The sequence below is a fragment of the Macaca mulatta genome, chromosome 11, assembly GCF_049350105.2.
Source record: "Macaca mulatta isolate MMU2019108-1 chromosome 11, T2T-MMU8v2.0, whole genome shotgun sequence".
NCBI classification, from domain to species: Eukaryota; Metazoa; Chordata; class Mammalia; order Primates; family Cercopithecidae; genus Macaca; species Macaca mulatta.
The window spans coordinates 28403028-28422391 of NC_133416.1; the positions used below are offsets into that span (position 1 = coordinate 28403028).

At 35.6% G+C, this 19364-nt stretch overlaps 1 protein-coding gene across 2 annotated transcripts in view; it reads left to right on the plus strand.

The window, feature by feature from the left end:
• RASSF8 (Ras association domain family member 8) overlaps positions 1–19027 on the plus strand; it is a 115216-nt gene extending 96189 nt beyond the window's left edge. Inside the window, 4 exon segments of one of the 2 annotated variants that reach the window (NM_001266170.1) lie at positions 2496–2706; positions 10626–11515; positions 13713–13857; positions 14854–15311. In NM_001266170.1, coding sequence (NP_001253099.1) covers positions 2604–2706; positions 10626–11515; positions 13713–13857; positions 14854–14975 — 1260 coding nt within the window. In that variant the 5' untranslated portion in view covers positions 2496–2603 and the 3' untranslated portion in view covers positions 14976–15311. 2 annotated transcript variants of the gene reach the window in all.
• Positions 19028–19364: the final 337 nt, after the last annotated feature.

Consider the following 19364-nt stretch of genomic DNA (forward strand, 5'->3'; position numbering starts at 1 on the left):
CTGCAAAGAAAGACAATTTGACTTCCTCTCTTCCCATTTGACTACACTTTATTTTTTTCTCTTGCCTGCTTGCCTTGGCCTGCATTTCCAATACTATGTTGAATTAATGATTCAATATATGATTAAAAGTTCAAAGTGAAACAACAATAATTCAGATAGGAAAATATGTGGCAGTATGCTAAAGTCTAAAAAGGAATGTAAAACTTCTGTGAGATACCTAACGTCAGATTTATAGAAACGGAGACTAGAATGGAAGTTGTTGGGGGCTGCGGACAGGGCGAAATGGGCAGTTGCTTGTTGAAGGGGTCTAAAGTTTCATTTACACAAAATGAGTAAGTTCTAGAGATCTGCTGTCCAATATGGTGCCTGTAGTTAATAATACTGTATCATGTACTTAAAAATGTGTTAAAAGGATAGAGCTTATGTTTTCTTCCACAATTTGGGGGGGGGGGAAGTCCCATAGGATCATTTTAAATGATGGGTTTCTTGGTGGCGGGGGGACTTTAATGAGATCTGTACCCTTTCTTGCTTGATTTCCCAAGTTTAAGATCTTTTAATGAATAATAAGGCACTTTACATAGACTTTAATCCAGCTTTCACAAAAATTTAATAAAGCAATATATTAATCTTTGGCCATTTTTGATACCTTAATTTTATCCCAAGAAAGAATAAAACATATTCTATTTTTAGTAAATAGAATGCCTTGCAGTAGAGGAAACAAGTCAGAACTTCTGTTTTCTTAAACATTCTCTAGGTTGGGCAGCATATAAAACTCTCCTTTGAAATTTAAATTCACACCAGCCTATTAAAGTCTCCAGAGAAGTCTAGCTGTAAAGGAACTTGTTTAACTTTATTTACTGGCTTTCTTACATTTCTTTAACTTTGGAAGCCTTTTATCCCCAGTAACTTTAACATCTCGCAGGCCCTTATAACTGAGGAACACAGTTATGGATTCAGCTTGTCATTGGCAAGGTGGCCCCTTCTTTCTTCATATGGGGGTAATGAAACCTATGCTGTGTTGTATGCCGAGAGCTAAAGCAACTTGCTAAGAGATTAATGTTCAGGCAGGCCTTCCTTGTTTTTAGGATGACAAAAAGGATTTGTGTACCTTCTCTGGAGAAAGTAATTAGGTTTATTCTCCTTCCCCTTGCATGTGTTCTGACTCATCTATCCAGGTGACCAGATGGCCTAGAACTGTCTTAGGTCTTTTAAAAGAATGTGCAAAGGACTAAGCCACTGTTTGTAGTAACTACTGTTTTACAAGAAAAATTTTTAGTGTTTTTAAAATAAGCTTTTAAATAAGCCATTAATTCTGTAATACCAGTGCCACTGTAAACCTATAAACAAATCCAAATATTCTCTTAATTAAATCAATGTTTATTACATCTCCTGAATTTTAACGTTCTTTTGTAAAAACAACAAAGATGTGGGAAGACCACAAAACAATGGACAAAGAAAAAATTGTAGATTGATTAGAGAATTTACATAGGAAGAGTTGAGATTTTTTTAAACCCACAGGAAAAAGAATTGTGATCATTTTTAGCAGGCGAGTAACATTCTTATCAATGTAGGAAATAAAGAATATTTGGTTTGACTATATGACAAAGTAAAAATTTCTGCTTGGCATATAACGCAGCCAAATGCAAAATCAAATACTGGGTAAACAACAGCAAGTAGAACAAAGGGTTAGTGTTTATAATTTTTGAATAACTCTTGTAATTTAAGGAAACTGTCAAACCCAGTTAAGTGAGAAAATGATAAACAGTTCATACATGAGGATATATTGTTGGTCGTCAAAGGAATTCGTTTCCTTCAACTAAGATTTTTTACCCGCCTGTCCTTATGCTGTGCCTGGTGTTGGCATTTCAGCGGGGAAGACACTCTTTGCCCTGTGAGGAGAGGGAGGCAAGGGACACATTAAAAACAGTTGTCAAGACATCATACATGAGAAGAGAGAGTGACATAATAAGGGAAAAAAATATTAGGAAGGCAGGCAGGTAGCAGTTTCTTTCTTTTTTTTTTTTTTAATCACGAATGTGAACTGAGTAAGATACCTTGACAACTGTTCTTAAATTTATTAATACTCAGTATTGGCAAAGCACTGCAAATTGGTTCAATTTTATTGATAATTCCTAAAATGACAAACTTTTTTTCTTTATTTTTGCCTCAGAAATTACCCTAATGAAATAATCCAGAAAGAAAAAACAGGACAGAAAAACAACGCGAATAGGGCTTGGCAACTAAATAGGAATTTTTAACCTAATGGAGCAAGAGTTCATGATTAAAATTATTATAAAAAATAGTTGTAACATGAAACAGTGTCATGATAGGTGACTGTAGTTACATTTGTGTTGCTTAATTCATTTCTGTAAAATAAGCCTGTGTACTTCAGTAAGATTATGATATGTTAAAATTGGTTTTGTGTAATACTTACATGCTTACTAGAAGAAATGTTGATTCATTTTATTACAAGTGATTTTTTGCCCTTTTTTTAGCTGACTCCACAGACTCAACCTTCTTCACTCCGTGTTCCTGCAGCTAGAGACATGACCTAACACCCTGATGACCACTCTCAGGGCCCTTGAGTGACTGGCTGCTGCACCATGGAACTTAAAGTATGGGTGGATGGAGTTCAGAGGATTGTTTGTGGAGTCACTGAAGTCACAACTTGCCAGGAGGTTGTCATAGCCTTAGCTCAAGCAATAGGTAAGTGAACTCTGTGAGTATCTGAGAAAAGTACATTATGCTTCCTTTCGTTGTATGTGTTTGTTTTAAATATAGATTTCTAATGGATTTTGTTCATTTGGTTCCATAATAAGTCTCACAGGCACACTTGTACTTATTACAGTTTTCCAGTGTTTAGGTAAATCTGTGATAATGATGCTTCTCTGACACCCCTAGATTTTACTAACCCTGAGTTAGCACGTACACCGCCTTCTCCTCTCCTGTTGTTCAGCCCAAACAATGACTTCTGAAACTACAGATGTTTCCTTGAGCCAAAATTTAGACCCAGATTAAGAATTTAGATTCTTGGTTCCCAGAATCCGTCATTAGGAAAAATCCCACTTACTGTTTATTTCTCCATACTTTTAGAAAATACAACAAATGAAATAACATCGTTCTTCACTGGAAAGATAATATATACTTTTAAAATCTTATGATTGGCCAGGCACGGTGGCTCATGCCTGTGATCCTAGCACTTTGGGAGACTGAGGCGGGCAGATCACTTGAGGTCAGGAGTTCAAGACCAGCCTGGCAAACGTGGTCAAACCCGTCTTTAATAAAACTACAAAAATTAGCCAGGCGTGGTGGCACACACCTGTAATCCTAGTTATAGACTGAGAAAGGAGAATTTCTTGAACCCAGGAGACGGAGGTTGCAGTGAGCCGGGATCATGCCACTGCACTACAGCTTGAGTGACAGAGCGAAACTCGGTCTCAATCAATCAATAAAATTAAATTAAAAATAAAATAAAATCCTATTATATAGTGAAGATGAAGCATAGCTCTTGGCTTCGTGTTATTCTCCTACCATGTTTTACCCTTTCTTCTTGTTTATTTTAAGCTTATCTTCATCATAGTTTATGTATGTTTAGTTGCCTTAAATGACGAGGGCGTGAACACCTGCATCAGTAAAACCAGCAATATGGGTCCAAGTTTATATTTGCATCTTAAATCTTTCATTTAACAAACATGTATTAAGAGGAAGCTGTGTGACCAGCACTATGCTAAGTGCTCGGGGCCTCTTTGTCTTTGAGCTCCTTATCAAAAGTTGATTTTATGTCTTGCCAGTTTATGTTGGAAGCATGTCAGTTAGCTCAGCATTGAAATGAGTCATACTGTTGCCAAGGCACTTTAGCATTTGGTGGAGAAGATTGTGCCACCTGTGATGTGGCAGATGCACTGTCAGAGGTTTACAGTGCCCTATACAAGGCAGAGACTTTCTTCTAATAGTGACATCTTTTGATTTTTCCTTAAACACTATCACACACGAATATATTGCAGCAATGCTGAAAATTCTGGGCTTTCACATCCAGTGAAACTCTTTTTGCATTTGGGAATCATATATATGTAGACTTAAGTTTAATTATTAAGGAGGAGAAAATTAAGGCATTTAATTTTTTCATATTCTTCAAGCTTATTTAGTAATTGTCCCTATTAAGAGCTTCACTTAATTTATTTGAATTAAAATACACAGCTTATTTTCTTAGTGAAGAATACGTTTATTAATTGTCAAACCTGGCTTTCCTTGTTATATTTGGGAATTAAGCCATGAACAGTACTAAAAAAAGAAAGAGTAGTTTTTTGCAAAAGTCAAAGTAGTTGAGTAGTGCCATAAGCTGCATCTGTCCATAATCACACTTTTTACACAGAATTTCGAGGGAAAAAGGCCCAGAGGTACCATGTATGTGCTTGCCCCCTGGGACTACAGAGTATATACTTGTGAACAAGCCAAAAAGACATTTTAACTCATCTACCCTCCCACTTTTACTTTCTCAATAACTCAATCCAGGAGCTGTTTTGAAAAGTTGACAACTTGAATACAAATGTTTTATGATATTCCTCCAAACTTGGCCAAACAACTCTTTCTGTATCATAAATACTTCACTGAATTCAGAATTCATCTAGAGATGACTCCACTGGCAAATAGCCAAAAGCTGTGGGTTCTGGTTTCTGTGGTGAGGGCTTGTTAATTAGAGAAAATTGCCCCTCTGAAAAGCAACCCCAGAACATCCAAGGCCTAACACAGTAAGTGGCTAGCTGGATTATTAGTAGAGCGTGGACTGATGAACAGAACCGCAGGTGGCTGTCAGGAATCTATAGCGAAGGAACTTGTAGACTGGTTTCTTAGGTTTAAGTGCATGTCTTTGCCTCATAGGGGCACTACACACACACACACACACACACACACACACACACACACACACACAGTATTCTTGATTAGGAGTTACTGGTTTTTTTCTGGATAGTTAAAATTATTTTTAGGAAACCATAGAAACTATCAAAATGACTTACTATGAAAATATGCACACAAGATGTCAACCTGCAAATATATATATGACAGCTAACGTTTTCTTCATGCTACTAATCAATCAAATTGTATTAGCAAAGAGCTAAAAACAACATAGTTTGATGAAAGATGTTGAATTTATCTACTACTATAGGAAGAAATCTTTTCTACACTAATCTGACAACCTTGACAGATTAGATTTAGGTGATGGATGTGGGACACATGCTGAAATGATGACAGAATAACTAAAAGTGAAACCTTAGTTGAAACCTCTTCTTGTCATGAAGTGGTTCAACTGCCCTGCAAGAGTGCACTCAGAGTTTGTCACTGTACACCCTGAGCTTTCTGAAGCATTCCCAATTTAAATGTTCTACTTTGTTTCCCCTGTAAAATGTCTCGGAAATATATTTTTTTCAGAGTCTAAACTGCTTGTCAAATCTAAGTGAAACAGAAAGCCTTTGACAGATCATCTGTCTCAAGTTACAGTGGCGAAAATGCATTTGCTTTTACATATCTCAAACCAAAAATATGACAAGGATGTATTTCTGCCCTCAGGCAGCTTAGAGCTTAACACAGAAATAAAAGTCCGGCTAACAAAAGATGAGAGAGGAAAGAAGGAAGAGAAAGAAATCAAGGAGATTGAGGGAAAGGATTTCTGATCCACAGTACTTTGATATTTGGTGTCCTTGAGAAGACAAGGAAAGGAATATGTATTTTATGTTGTCACATTTAACTCTTAGTTTCACATGTAAAATATCAATTTTAGATATTTTAAAATTTATTAGTTTTCTATGTTTATAAAGTCATATTATTTATTGAAGATTATCTTGAAATTTAGAAAACACAAAGACGGTAAGAGAATCACCCATGATTCTACTTCCTAGCAATAAACAATGTTTTTTGTGTACCCATGGACAAGCTTTTAAGAAATTATACTCTTCATATGCTTTTTGTAGTTTTGAGTCTCATTGTCTCATTTTTCATTTGTTGTATTGTGAATTAATTTTCCACATATTCATTTACAATATTAATATTTATAACAATAGTCTAATTTTTATTTTAATTAGCTTCTGTATTTTCCACATCTATAGAATATTATTTTAATGAATGTGAATACATGTTAATTCATAGCATGCATCAGTTAAGATGGGTTAGATTATGCTGTGTTAACGAACAGCTCCCAAAATCTTCTGGTTTGTAGTGACACGTGTCTTCTATTTATTTTGGTTTATATTTTTTTTATGTAACCAGCACAATGCCCAAGAAATCACAGGTACTCTGTAACTGTTTTTATTATGTTTAGTAGTAGTGAGCTTATCATATAATTCTAAGTAGACAGTAATTCTGTGATTACATGATATCCTTATCAACACACTGGGAAAATATACTGTGGATGATGTAACTATGGTTTGAATGCACAACTGGCTGACAGGTATATTCACAGGTAATTTTTATTGTATCACTGTCATTCTAAGAAATACTGTGAGGTAAGAGTTATTTTAGTAGTTTCACTCAGAACTTAAATAGTATAGTAAAAAATAAGTAAATGTCATCAGAAAATTACTTAAAATTCTTTAAGCTTTTTTTCTTCACTGATAAGATGAGGATCATAATATCTATATTGCTTAACTCACAGAACTAACTAAGATGATATATATAAAAGCATCAAAAGCCTTTTACAGGCTATAAGATAATAAAGTATAAGTTCTGTTACAGAGATCTTACAGGGAGAGATCAACACTCACTGTAAGAATTCTAAGTCATTATGGAAAAAGCTAATTGTGTTCACTAGAGTTTGCATAAGAATCCTGGACTATGTAATATATTTTACAAAATTTTCATTAAAATGTTGATAAGAAGCAAAGTATCTACTCTCAGAAAAATTCAGTGCTGTTGGATAGCTTATCCTCCATAGATAAAGAATAAGTCAGGTGTTACTGACATTGTTTCTCATATGTCCAGAAACCTGAAAATATGTTAGCATTAAATTCATAAGAGATTAGTGTCATTTATTTGTCATGTTCTTTTGAATAATGTCCAATATTCATCTTCGGGGTGTGGAGGATTTGATACTGAAGAAGACATCAAATGTCAGTTAAAATGAAAACTCCAGAGGGTTGGTGATGAAGGTGTTTAGTAGAATCTATTTCTCTGGAGCCTGGCACTGTTTCTGACAAATATGTGGTGTTCAATATATATTTGTTAACTAAATAGCAAGATGTAACTTTTAAATCATGATTTTGATTTATGACTCTAAGGAGAAATTTCCTAAAATTATAAAAATTGTTAAGAGTCTTAAAAAATGGTTGAATTCAGGGCATAAATTTCTGAGTGACCCTTGTTTGAGTTTTGGTGTGTATTTTCAACAATGTTATGTTACTTCATAGTTGTGTATTCTGCTTTCTTAAGTGAAAGTAAGCTGTTATCCTGTTTTCTTTTAATTTATGTCAATCAGTCATTCAGTAAGATTTCATTAATGCATTAAAATCTGTATGTGAGTTTCTTCAGTATATAAATTTAACGATTCTTGGGATTAGTCTCAGTCGCTTCAGTATTTAAAAGTATAATTAATATTTTTTTACCCCATGTTGGATCAAAATTACTTGACAGTGTCACACAGTCCTACAATGCAAATACAGCTTAAACTACAAATGCCATAGATAGATAGACAGATAGATATTCCTTTTTATTCATTTTAAGATTACATCAAAATAGTACACAAGGTATAACTAAATGTATCCATGTGGTCAAATACACTAAAAGGAGTTTTGCAGGAGGAATCAGAATCTGTGTAAATGAAGGAAATAGAGTTTGTAGAGCACTGCCAAGTTATGGGTATTAAAAACAGTGATTATGGAATTTAATTCCTATATAAAATATTTAAAACCCAATTTATATAATAAAATCAAATCTATTCATTTACCTTTTTTTTAAAAAAAAAAAGCTTTTTTATACTGCTGGATGGAATTTTTGGCCCAGTAGTACTAAATGTGCATTATTTAGCAAAAGCAAATACTGGCAGTAAAAGCAATTATAAATAATCTTCTACTAAGACAATCTCAGAGGGTAGCAGTACCAGTAAGCTCTGGAAGATTAGATTTATTTTTAATTATGAATAAATTAGGATCTTTAAAATTTTTTGTTTAGTTCATATAATGTGATGATTCAGTTTTCCTTTTAAAGATACTTCACTGGGCTGATAGAATTGGAAAGAACTCTGCTGGTTTATCTAACCCCTCCTGTTACTGAAGGAGGACACAGAGGGTCAGAGAAGAGTAAGATTCCTAAAAGTAGTTGATAGGCAGAGTGTTGTGACCTTTGAAGCAGTTTGTACACATGGGACAGTTTTAACATTGCAGATGTGTCACGTGGTTTTTCTTTGGGAGCAATTAGAGTAATTTTTAACTGAAAATTATTGGAAACATTTTTTTATTTCAAGAAGCTAATCTATTGTGCTAAGGTTTTCCTTTACATCCCCTTTATTAGCCTGGGCATTTTGATAAACAAATAATATTATCTAGCACTTTTCAATTTCACAAACATTTTTATATTTTACATTCTCACGTGACTCTCAGAACAACCTTGTCAGATAAGGAAATACTACTCTTATTCCACAGATGAGGAGACTGAGGCTAAAGGAAATTTAATTGTTCAGATCATGTAAGCACAGTAGGAAGCAGAACCACATTTGAACCCAAACCTTTCTACTCCAGAACCCTTGTCCCATCTACTGTGTCTAGCTTTACATAGTTGGAAGAGTTGCTTTTTAAAAGTCAGGTTGTTGGGCAAGGGAGGGGAAAAGAAAAAAAATAAATAAATGGATAAATAAATAAATAAATAAATAAGAGATTATTGTGATGGCACATCACTATTTAAAGGAATTCTGTGGTCAACCCTTTTGTTACAGGAAAAATGTCTTAATAGGTACCACGTGTTGAATGCCTGCTGTGGGCCAGGCAGTGTGGTAGGTGCTAACCCTCAGAATCTGCGAAGCATTTTAGAAGGGAAGTTGTGCTGCTTATCTAGTAAGGAACTCACGTAGGATTATTTGCCTTCAAAGCCCCAACTTCCAGCTGCACCCCAAATTCAGGTCTCCCTAAAGGAGAACACACCCATATGCTTATAGCGAAATCATTGTTTAATGTGCTACTTATGAATTGCATACATGGGTGTTGATATTTATACATCTAGATTTCCATTTATTGATGCAGTAATTGCAAAAATACTACTATTGGCTCAGAAGCTCATGAAATTTAAAAAAGAAAGCCAGGAAGGTAAATCAATAGCTGTTTATACAAGTATAATTGCTGGATGGCAGCGTTGGTTTTTTTTTTTCTTTGTAATTAACTATGTACGCTTTTCACAAAATTTAAATAATCCATCTGACCCACTCACCTTAAATGAAAATAAGAAGCATGTTCAAGCTTATGGCATTACACTCATACTCTTCTGAAACTTCATCTTTCATAATTATTAGATTCAGTATATTTTTCAATTTATATGTGATTGTATTCTGTTTTTGTTTTGTGTTGACAGAGTCTTACTCTGTCGCCCAGGCTGGAGGGCAGTGACACAATACAGCTCACTGAAGCCTTGACCTCCCAGGATCAGGCGATTCTCCCATTTCACCCTCTCGGGTAGCTAGGACTACAGACGCACAGCACCATGCCCAGCTAATTTTTTCATATTTTATTTGTAGAGATAGGGTTTCACCATGTTGCCCAGGCTGGTCTCGAACTCCTGGGCTCAAGAAATCTGCCCACCTTTGCCTCCCAAAATGCTGGTATTACAGGCGTGAGCCACTGCACCCAGCCTGCTGGTTGGTTTTTAATAATATTTTGCTCTGAGTTTTTTTTTTTTTTTTTTTTAGAAGAATCTTTGATACTATCATATTACCAAAACTGAACAAGTCTTCTTTTCAGGCCCCTGTTTTTATGTGAATTTGGTTTGAAGAGTTTTTTCATCAAACTGATTTTTTATTTGCCATGGGTGTCCAGGAAGATGTCAGCTGTGTGAGCAACGGGTTGGTAGAGCACTCAGGTGGAGATGGAGAGGAGACCTGGGCAGCTCCTGTGGCTGAGTCACAGATTCTCCACTGGTCCCCATGTCTCCTTTGAGGAGGAGAAATAGGGCCTCCAGCCCTCCCAAGTTCTGAGGTAGAAAAATTCAAGAGATTTGCACAGTGGGAATGTATTTGAGTTTTGAAGTTCCACCTCGTTCCTGGACTAGCCCCTCATGCTTCACATGGCGATTCTATTGTCCTTTGTTTCAGCTAGAAAATAAACTTTGTTCAGTCTTGCCCCAAATGAGAAGTTCTAGGCAGTCAGGTATTTGGCAAGAGTGTAAGGGTCTCACCCAGGTTTAAAGTATAAAGTTGAATTTCTAAGCAAGCCTGAAGAGTATGTGCAATACACATCTTCTGATTTTATGTTGTTGCATGTCGTGAGGGGTTTGGTGTCTTCAAGTAAAGGTTTTAAAGGCAACCTGGACTAGACTCTAAAACTTGACCCTCTGATGCTAATCAAAAATACGCAATCATCAAATGGCATTCTTACTCTATTTTTAAACTATTACATATCCCATTTTGACAACTTATTCTTACCTTTTTTACATAGGTCGAACTGGAAGGTACACCCTTATAGAGAAATGGAGAGATACCGAAAGACACTTAGCACCTCATGAAAATCCTATCATATCCTTAAACAAATGGGGGCAGTATGCTAGTGATGTGCAGCTCATTCTACGACGAACCGGGCCGTCGCTCAGTGAGCGACCCACTTCAGACAGTGTGGCTCGAATTCCTGAAAGAACTTTATACAGGCAGAGTCTGCCCCCCTTAGCTAAACTGAGGCCTCAGATCGACAAATCAATCAAAAGGAGAGAACCGAAAAGGAAATCACTGACATTTACAGGAGGTGCCAAAGGATTAATGGACATTTTTGGAAAAGGTAAAGAAACTGAGTTTAAGCAAAAGGTGCTGAATAACTGCAAAACAACAGCAGATGAGTTGAAGAAGCTGATCCGTCTGCAGACAGAGAAGCTTCAATCCATTGAGAAACAGCTGGAATCTAATGAAATAGAAATACGATTTTGGGAGCAAAAGTATAATTCCAACCTTGAAGAGGAAATTGTCCGTCTAGAGCAAAAGATCAAAAGAAACGATGTAGAAATTGAGGAGGAAGAATTCTGGGAAAATGAATTACAGATTGAACAGGAAAATGAAAAACAGCTGAAGGATCAACTTCAAGAAATAAGACAGAAAATAACAGAATGCGAAAACAAATTAAAGGACTATTTGGCACAGATCCGGACTATGGAAAGTGGTCTTGAAGCAGAAAAATTGCAGCGGGAAGTTCAGGAGGCACAGGTCAATGAGGAAGAGGTTAAAGGAAAGATCGGTAAGGTCAAAGGGGAAATTGACATTCAAGGCCAGCAGAGTCTGAGGTTGGAAAATGGCATTAAAGCTGTGGAAAGATCTCTTGGACAAGCCACCAAACGCTTACAGGTAACCACATTTTGATAAATAGAATGTGTGGCCCATTTAAAATAATACCTTCTTGGAATCTCCTTTTCATCAATGTCAGTTTTTCCTTATATTCAAAGAATTAGAAACCCAGCCTTGTTTAAAAGTTTTGTCGAATTCTTGTGACTTACGACAGCTTAGATGAGAGCAGTAGCCATGCGGATCCTTCTCCACGGAAGAGCCTTGTCTTACTGCGGCAGTTGTAGCATTAGATAATGGGATGGAACGGACACTAATGATGAGATAGTGAATCTCACCTTCTCCTTTCAGAGATAGGGAAACCAGAGCTGAAAGAGCTGTCCACGGATTGGTTGGCCAGGGATTGTTGTGGGTAGCTGACTGCTTCTCTGTCACTTCTCCATTGTAGCCAGCCAATCCCAGCTTCCTTCCTGACACATAAACAGCCCTTCTCTCTTCTCCCCTCTCCACAGTACCCTCCTTTGCTTTCCTGAGAGAGGCACAAAGATTTCTGTCTGATTTTCCCCCTTTCTAGTTCACGTACAGGAAGATTTATATTTTGCCACTTAAACCCTAATCACTCAACTTACTTTTCCTGGATATACCCATTCTTGAAAAGACCTTGTGATTATGTTGTGAAAGTTGCAAAGATGTATCAAACAGTGTCTATCAGATGAGATGAGAAAGACACAATTGATTACAATATGGCTATTTAAATTTAAATTAAGATTAAATAATAAGGCAATTAAAATATTAAATATTTTAAACTGTTTTTAGTCACACATGGTCGCATTTCAAGTGCCCAGTAGCACATGTGGCTGTTGTACTGGCCGTGCAGACACAGAACATCTCCACCATTGGGGGAGGTTCTGTTGGACTGGGCTGGTTTAGAGCTTACTATTCAAAGTGTAGTCCATGCCAGGCAGCTTCAGGGGACACTTGTAAGAAATTCAGAATCTACTTTGAAACAAGATGCCCAAGTAGTGCCTGTGTACAGTGAGGTTTGAGAAGAGCTGCTTTAGAATATCAACAGTTAGTTTCACAATCAGAGAAAGCTGAGGTTTTAGGAAGAACTGATGTGGTCTCCTTTCTTCGTGACTATCTGTAGTAAGAGATAAAACTACCACCCAAATTTTGAAAATCAAGAATTTCTCATGCAGTAGAAGGTTGGCAGCCTCTAATTTGTCAGTATTTTACTATTGAGATTCATTTTGACATTTAAAAAAAGGTATAATTGGAAGTTGTGTTGCTTTTGATATCACTTACAGAAAACACTAACAACACAGTCATTACTAGTAAATCCCACTAACCCACTGAAAAGTGTCTGATAATCAAATATTGATATGTCCCCAAGTACCCCCTATACTCAAATAAATGGAGAAAACAACCATTCACTTCTAATCTCTTCCCAACCCCTACCAAATCTTTGAGACCCACCCAGCTTGGGTAGAGCCAGGGCACTTTTTCTTGTATACAGTAGAGGAAGGAAAGAAAGAAAAAGCTGTTTAAATAATAGGATGCCCCTCTTTGCTTATACAGCTTTCCAGCTGTCCAAACTTGATCTCCTTCTTTAAGGCTCTGTAGTTCTCTAATCTTTGTCAAGGATTTAAGAATTCCATCGTGAGAATCTTGTGGGAATCTTGCTTTCCTTATGCTGTAAGATAAATCTCAATAATATATCACATGAAAATTGAAACAGCTTACAAAAAACAAGAACTCTAAATCCATGGACCAAATTTCAGTTAACTTTGTAGTCATATGTTAATGTGAAGTGGTTAATATGTAAATTTGTGACCAACTTAGCAAGACTGCTATAACACAGAGATGGGTAAAAACCTGTGGGGTTTTTTTCTTTTTATTTTCCACCAATGAGTTTACAGGCTGAGAAACCCGTTTTTGTTTTAGTTTTTGTTTTTCAATGAAAGTTTATAGACATGCTTATTCCATAAGGGTGCATAATGGTTTTCCAGAGTAAAGCATCGCATGTAAGAGGACAGACTGATGAAACTATTGTTTTCTCTGGCTTATATCTCGGCCTACACCACAGAGTGGAAGTGACCTCTTTAGCCCATCGTATCCATATAAACCAGATTTGTTACATGTCCTTTTATGAAAGCAGACACCCCACATTTAACCCCTGTAGTAGAAGGATTGTCACTAAGATGTCTTGCACTGTCCAGTAGTGAATCCTCAAATTTAAAAAGTAATAATTTCCATCTAGGACAAAGAACAGGAACTGGAGCAGTTGACTAAGGAGTTGCGGCAAGTCAATCTCCAGCAGTTTATCCAGCAGACGGGGACAAAAGTTACCGTTTTGCCAGCGGAGCCCATTGAAATAGAGGCCTCACATGCAGACATTGAAAGAGGTAAGATGTTGAGAAATATGGTTTATTTTCCCTTTATTCTCACTGCTTAACTTTTTTTGTTTTTTGCTTTTTGAGACAGTGTCCCCCTGTGTCACCCAGGCTGGAACGCCAGTGGTGTAACTACAGCTTACTGCAGCCTTGACCTCCTGGGCTCAGGTGATGCTCCTACCTCAGCCTCCTGGGTAGCTGGGGCTACGGGTGCATGCCACCACACCTGGCTGCTTTTCTTTTTTTGTATTTTTTTGTAGAGATGAAGTTTCACCATGTTGCCCAGACTGGTCTCGACCTCCTGAGCTCAAGCAATCTGCCTGCCTCAGCTTCCCAAAGTGCTGGAATGACAGGCATGAACCAGCATGCCTGACCATCTGCTTAATTTTGAATAAACTACTTGTATTCAGTTAAAATATTACCCTCACATTCATAGCTAATTTTTAAGTGGGACACTTAAAAATTCTTTTCTTTTTTTTTTTTTTTTAACTTATTTCCCATTTCTAGAGGAAAACCAGTAACATTTAGGTTATTTATTTATTTAGGTGAGCATGTAATCACCAAATGTCATATCATTAGTTTTAAACTGCTCCTTTATTAAAATTTTTTTCTGAAGTGTATGAGTCATAGTCTGTTAATTTGAATTTTGTCTCTGTTCCTTATGCCTCTTTTTCCTTCTTTTTCTTCTAAAAACTATTATTTATTTGTACTGATATTTAAAAGACAATTCCAAACCTGTGTATGCATATGGTGTGAGCAACCAAAAAAAGAAGCAAAATATTTGCCTTTTGTAAAGATCATTCACTGTTCAAATCACCAAAAACTAGTTTATCAAAGAGACTTGAGAAGGTTTTAGCCTCTTCTCCCCCAGTCCAGGGCACACAGAGGATTGCAGTTATTGCTCTGTGCAGTTTTCTCTTTCGGGGCAGGAAGCAGTCTAATTTGTTATATTGCTAAGTACTCCAAGTTGACTAGTTCATCAGGTGGCTTTCTTTGTTTCCTGTTTAGAGGCACCATTCCAGTCTGGGTCCCTGAAGCGACCTGGTTCATCTCGGCAGCTCCCCAGTAATCTCCGCATTCTGCAGAATCCTATCTCATCTGGTTTTAATCCTGAAGGCATATATGTATGACATTATCTGTCTTTAGGGGGGAGACACAAAAGAGGTACCAAGGACAGCAAACTTCCTTTTTGATTTGTGCCAATGATGAACAGAGGATCTATTCCACAAGCCGCTGTATGCTTTTTCTCTCCTAAATTGCATACCACTTGGAGCCATACCCTGTGCACTGATGCTAAAGAACAAAGAAACTGTGTTTTCACACATCAACAGTGTTGATATTTTTGTCCAGCAGCTGTAATGCAAAGCCTTCGTTTTTATTTGTAGTATTTTGAGAGCTTTAGGAAAGTATTATATAGTGTGTTACATAAATAAACCGTGACTTAAGAGTGAAGAGAAATTTGTGACTGGCTTAGTTTAATTTATTTCATGTAATCAATTAATGTGTGAATGTTGATGTTTTAATATTTTTATTGACTTATCCTGTGACTGACTTACGTTATATATTGTGTGATTATGACTGTGTGCATGTTGCCAGACTCCATCCATGCATTGCTGATTTACACTACACAAGTGTCCTAGGGTGCTCCACCATCAAAACTAACTCCAGAGGAAGCCGCTTGCATTTATTTTGTGAAACTGTCCTAGCCACTGCTTAATTAGGTGAAAGAATTCAGGTTTTTTTTAAATCTGGAATTTAGTCTTTCCTTTACAATATTTCCAAATATATTTGTGGCCACATAGCATAACAGATATTTTTCATGAGGTAAATTGTATGTCTAAAACATTTGCAGTGTTTCAGATACTGTTGAACAAAAATGTAATTGTTAAGTATGTATCCAAACAGGCATGGGGTTTCCTGATACATCATGTGTTTTGTTTCTGCCCTGTCTTATCATTTACACTCACGGATCTTCAGAATTGATCTAACATATAAGTTATAGGTATCTGAGGGCTGGGTTGGTCTACTTCAGGAACATTGCTTTAAGCAATGTATTTTAAAATAACCCGCTTCATGTGTATGATCTATTGGTGTACACACCATGGGTAAGGTATTACTTGCACATCATTTACTCTGTGTATTACGGACCATTGTGTTTTCTTCCAGTCACTTTGATGGAAAGGAGATTAAACCCTCGGTACTTTTTAGCAAGGAAATAAAGTCAAATTCAGCATATGTTTTTATTTTTAGGCTTGACTTTTACAAGACATTAATCTCCATTTGTACATATGTTTTTTATTTGTAAAACCAAAAATGAGTCAACACCTTTTTCATGAGTAGTGACTTAACTAAGATTTACAAGTAATATTTAGACAGATTCAGTCAGACACCACTTAGCCATTTTTACATTCCCTCTGGTTACATTTGGTACAGTATAATTAAGACTTTAATCTGAAATTTAAAGTAGTTTTAATTCTGAAGAAATTATATCCTCTATTATTTACATGCAACAAAATAAAAGTGAATTAATATAGTAATGCCATGGTAACAATAGAGATATATCTTATGCATGAAGGCAACCTTGGATGTTTTAACACATTTGACTTACTTTGGTTTAGTGAATGCTGACAATGCTGCTCTACTTAGGTTTCCTATGAAAAATTTTAAGAATGGCTATGAGACTGTGTAGAAGCTTCTAGAGAACTGAAAGTAATAATGCAGAGTTGCCTTTTCTAGTGCAGCTAAGTGGCGGACCTCAACTGAAGATATGATTTTCTTTGGGTTCTTGGAGTTATCAAATTGATCTTGCCATTATGTTACTTTGCAAATAATTGAAGTAAATGATTCTTACCTAAATAACCACAACCTGTACACATTTGCTTACAATTTATAATAATTATTTTCTATCTACCTATATTTAAAATTAGAATGATTAAAAAATAATTTATAGCTTTTGTGACAGTAGTGATTTACATATGCCCAATATATGCCTTATTTCTAAATAAGTCATTCTGTATAAAGTCATTTTGTTGTTCAGAGAAATCAAGATCTTATTCACAAAGAAAAACATTTTATAAATTGATCACATTTTATTTAAGTCAAAATGTTAAACTGGAGGCAGTATTAAACTTTGCAATTAGAAGTTTCAGAGATGCCTTAGCGTACCATGAAAAACACTGTCAATATCCAACTTATTATAAATTGTTATCAGAATTAACCTAATAACTTTAAAGAAGGACAAGCAGCATCCTAGCAACTTGCAGTAGTCTTGGGTTCCCAGCATAGTGTCACAGTTAACCTCTCTGACAACTTCATCAGAATTTCCAAGCTGCCAAATAATCTTCATAGACCTGATTACAGATTTTTAAAAATTTCCTAGATGAGGAAAGTATAGAAATGTGAATATGATGAATACATTGAGAAACTGTACTTTTTAATTAGTTATATTACTTCTGGAAGCACATATCTAAGGAATATTTTCTAAGAATCAGAGGAAAAAAACTCGTTTTCATAGGAACATCTGAAGATACTTTAGTATATTTGTGATCATTTTTATCTATTGCAAATACAAATGACTTAGGTAAGTGCCACATCTTGGACACATTTCGGAGGGGAGTGGGCAATGGTATACAAAAATACCAAATATAAAATTTTCATCTGGGGGGAATATTCAGGTTCTAAATACTAAATTAGATTACAATCTTTTGTGTTTTTTTTAAAATAAAAACATATTGCAACTTGTTTTATTGTGATTTTCTATAAGTATTAAATACATTTAAAGATCTTTTTATCTTGCCAAGAAATAATTTGGAATAGATAGCACTGGTATATTTGATCTTTTGAGTGTCTGTCATCCTCAGAGAATGGCCCATAGTGTGTCACCTGTGGACATAGTGTCCCTAGTCCTTTTGTTGTCCTTCTGAGATATTTTGGTTTGATACCATTTGTTATTTTCTTTTTTATCTTGATGCACAGGGACTTTTTTATAATATGAGACTTCAGTTGGTATTAATAGGAGTTACCTATTTAATTCTCCCAGTCATCAATGAGCTAACTATCAATTCCTTTAGTTCAAATCAGTCATAGACAAGAGCTACAGCAAGACTGATAGAGTAAAAACTATATAAATACAGTAAAAAATATAATTTATGGTGTGAAATGTGAAGTATAGCAGTATATAACGAGAATATGTAAGCACTTGCTTGCACAGCATAAGTATAATTTACACTTGCATTAAAGGATAATTTTCTCTGTGAATAAGAGCAAAATGGTCTTTAGAGAAACAAACTGTTCATTTGAAGCCATTTCTGTGAACATCTTCCAAGATAGAACTGTAATGGATTGAGGAAATAACACAGAAAAGACAAAAACTTTTGATTTCAGGCGTGCAAAGTGCGTGGGCAGATGGACAGTTCCTGTTGTGCATTGCCTTTGATAAATTGGGCCTTAATTTATATACCTGTGCTGTGTTCACATCCCTCTTCTACCTAAAGTTGTCTTTATTGGTTTATATTGTGTTAAAATTAGCTCATAAGTGTTACTTTTATATTATGTTCTGTTTTTAAGTTGCATGTTTATACTATTTGCTACAGTATTTTTAAGTTTGGGGTGAAGGCCATCAGCTGTATCAAAAAGACAAAACAATCACTATTTATTCAGTATTGCTGCTTTACATCTCCAGAATAAGCTTTCGATGCCAGGACAGTGACTGCCTGAAAGCTGCAGGAGCTCTTTTCAATGCATTTTATATATTTTTAGAAACCAAATAAATGCAGAAAACTATTTAGTATACTAATTATATTAAACCAGCAGAAATATAAAGGCAATAAAGTATATACATATATAAGGGGGGAGGGGAAAGATTAAAAAATAGATTTACAGCCAGACATGGTGATAGCCCTAAATGTATTTCTCAATATGTTTTTCTTTATTGACCCTGGGAGGATTTGAGTTGCTGCAGCTTTAAACAGAAAATTGCCATGTTCACTAATTGTGAGCACATAAATATGCTTTTAGTACTGCTTTGCTTATGTACAAATAAATCTGTAATATGTATTATATGTAATTATTCTTTTCTTTGACTTTCATTTTAAATGTATATTTTCTGATCATTATGAGCTGTAAAACAAAGAATCAATATTGGATATTCTCCCAAATAATAAATTTTCAGGATTCATTGGGACATTACAGTTGTCAGTTTGTTTCTTACATCCTTTATATTTTAAAATACAATTTTACTTCCTTTAAAAGATACTGGAGACAATAGGGGCACATATCACTACACATAATTACATTTTTCATATATACTTAAAGAGTCATCTATTGCTCAAAAGGTGGCTTATTAAAACTGAATTAAGAAACTAATACGCCTTTTATTTCAAAAGCGAAAGAAGAAATGATATCTTAATGAACCTCTGCATTCCCAGATTTCCCTAAAAACCATAAGTGAGAGGAAGAGAACTAACATTTCAGCCCCTACCACATGCCAAGTGCAATGTGGAGTACTTGTCACACTTTTA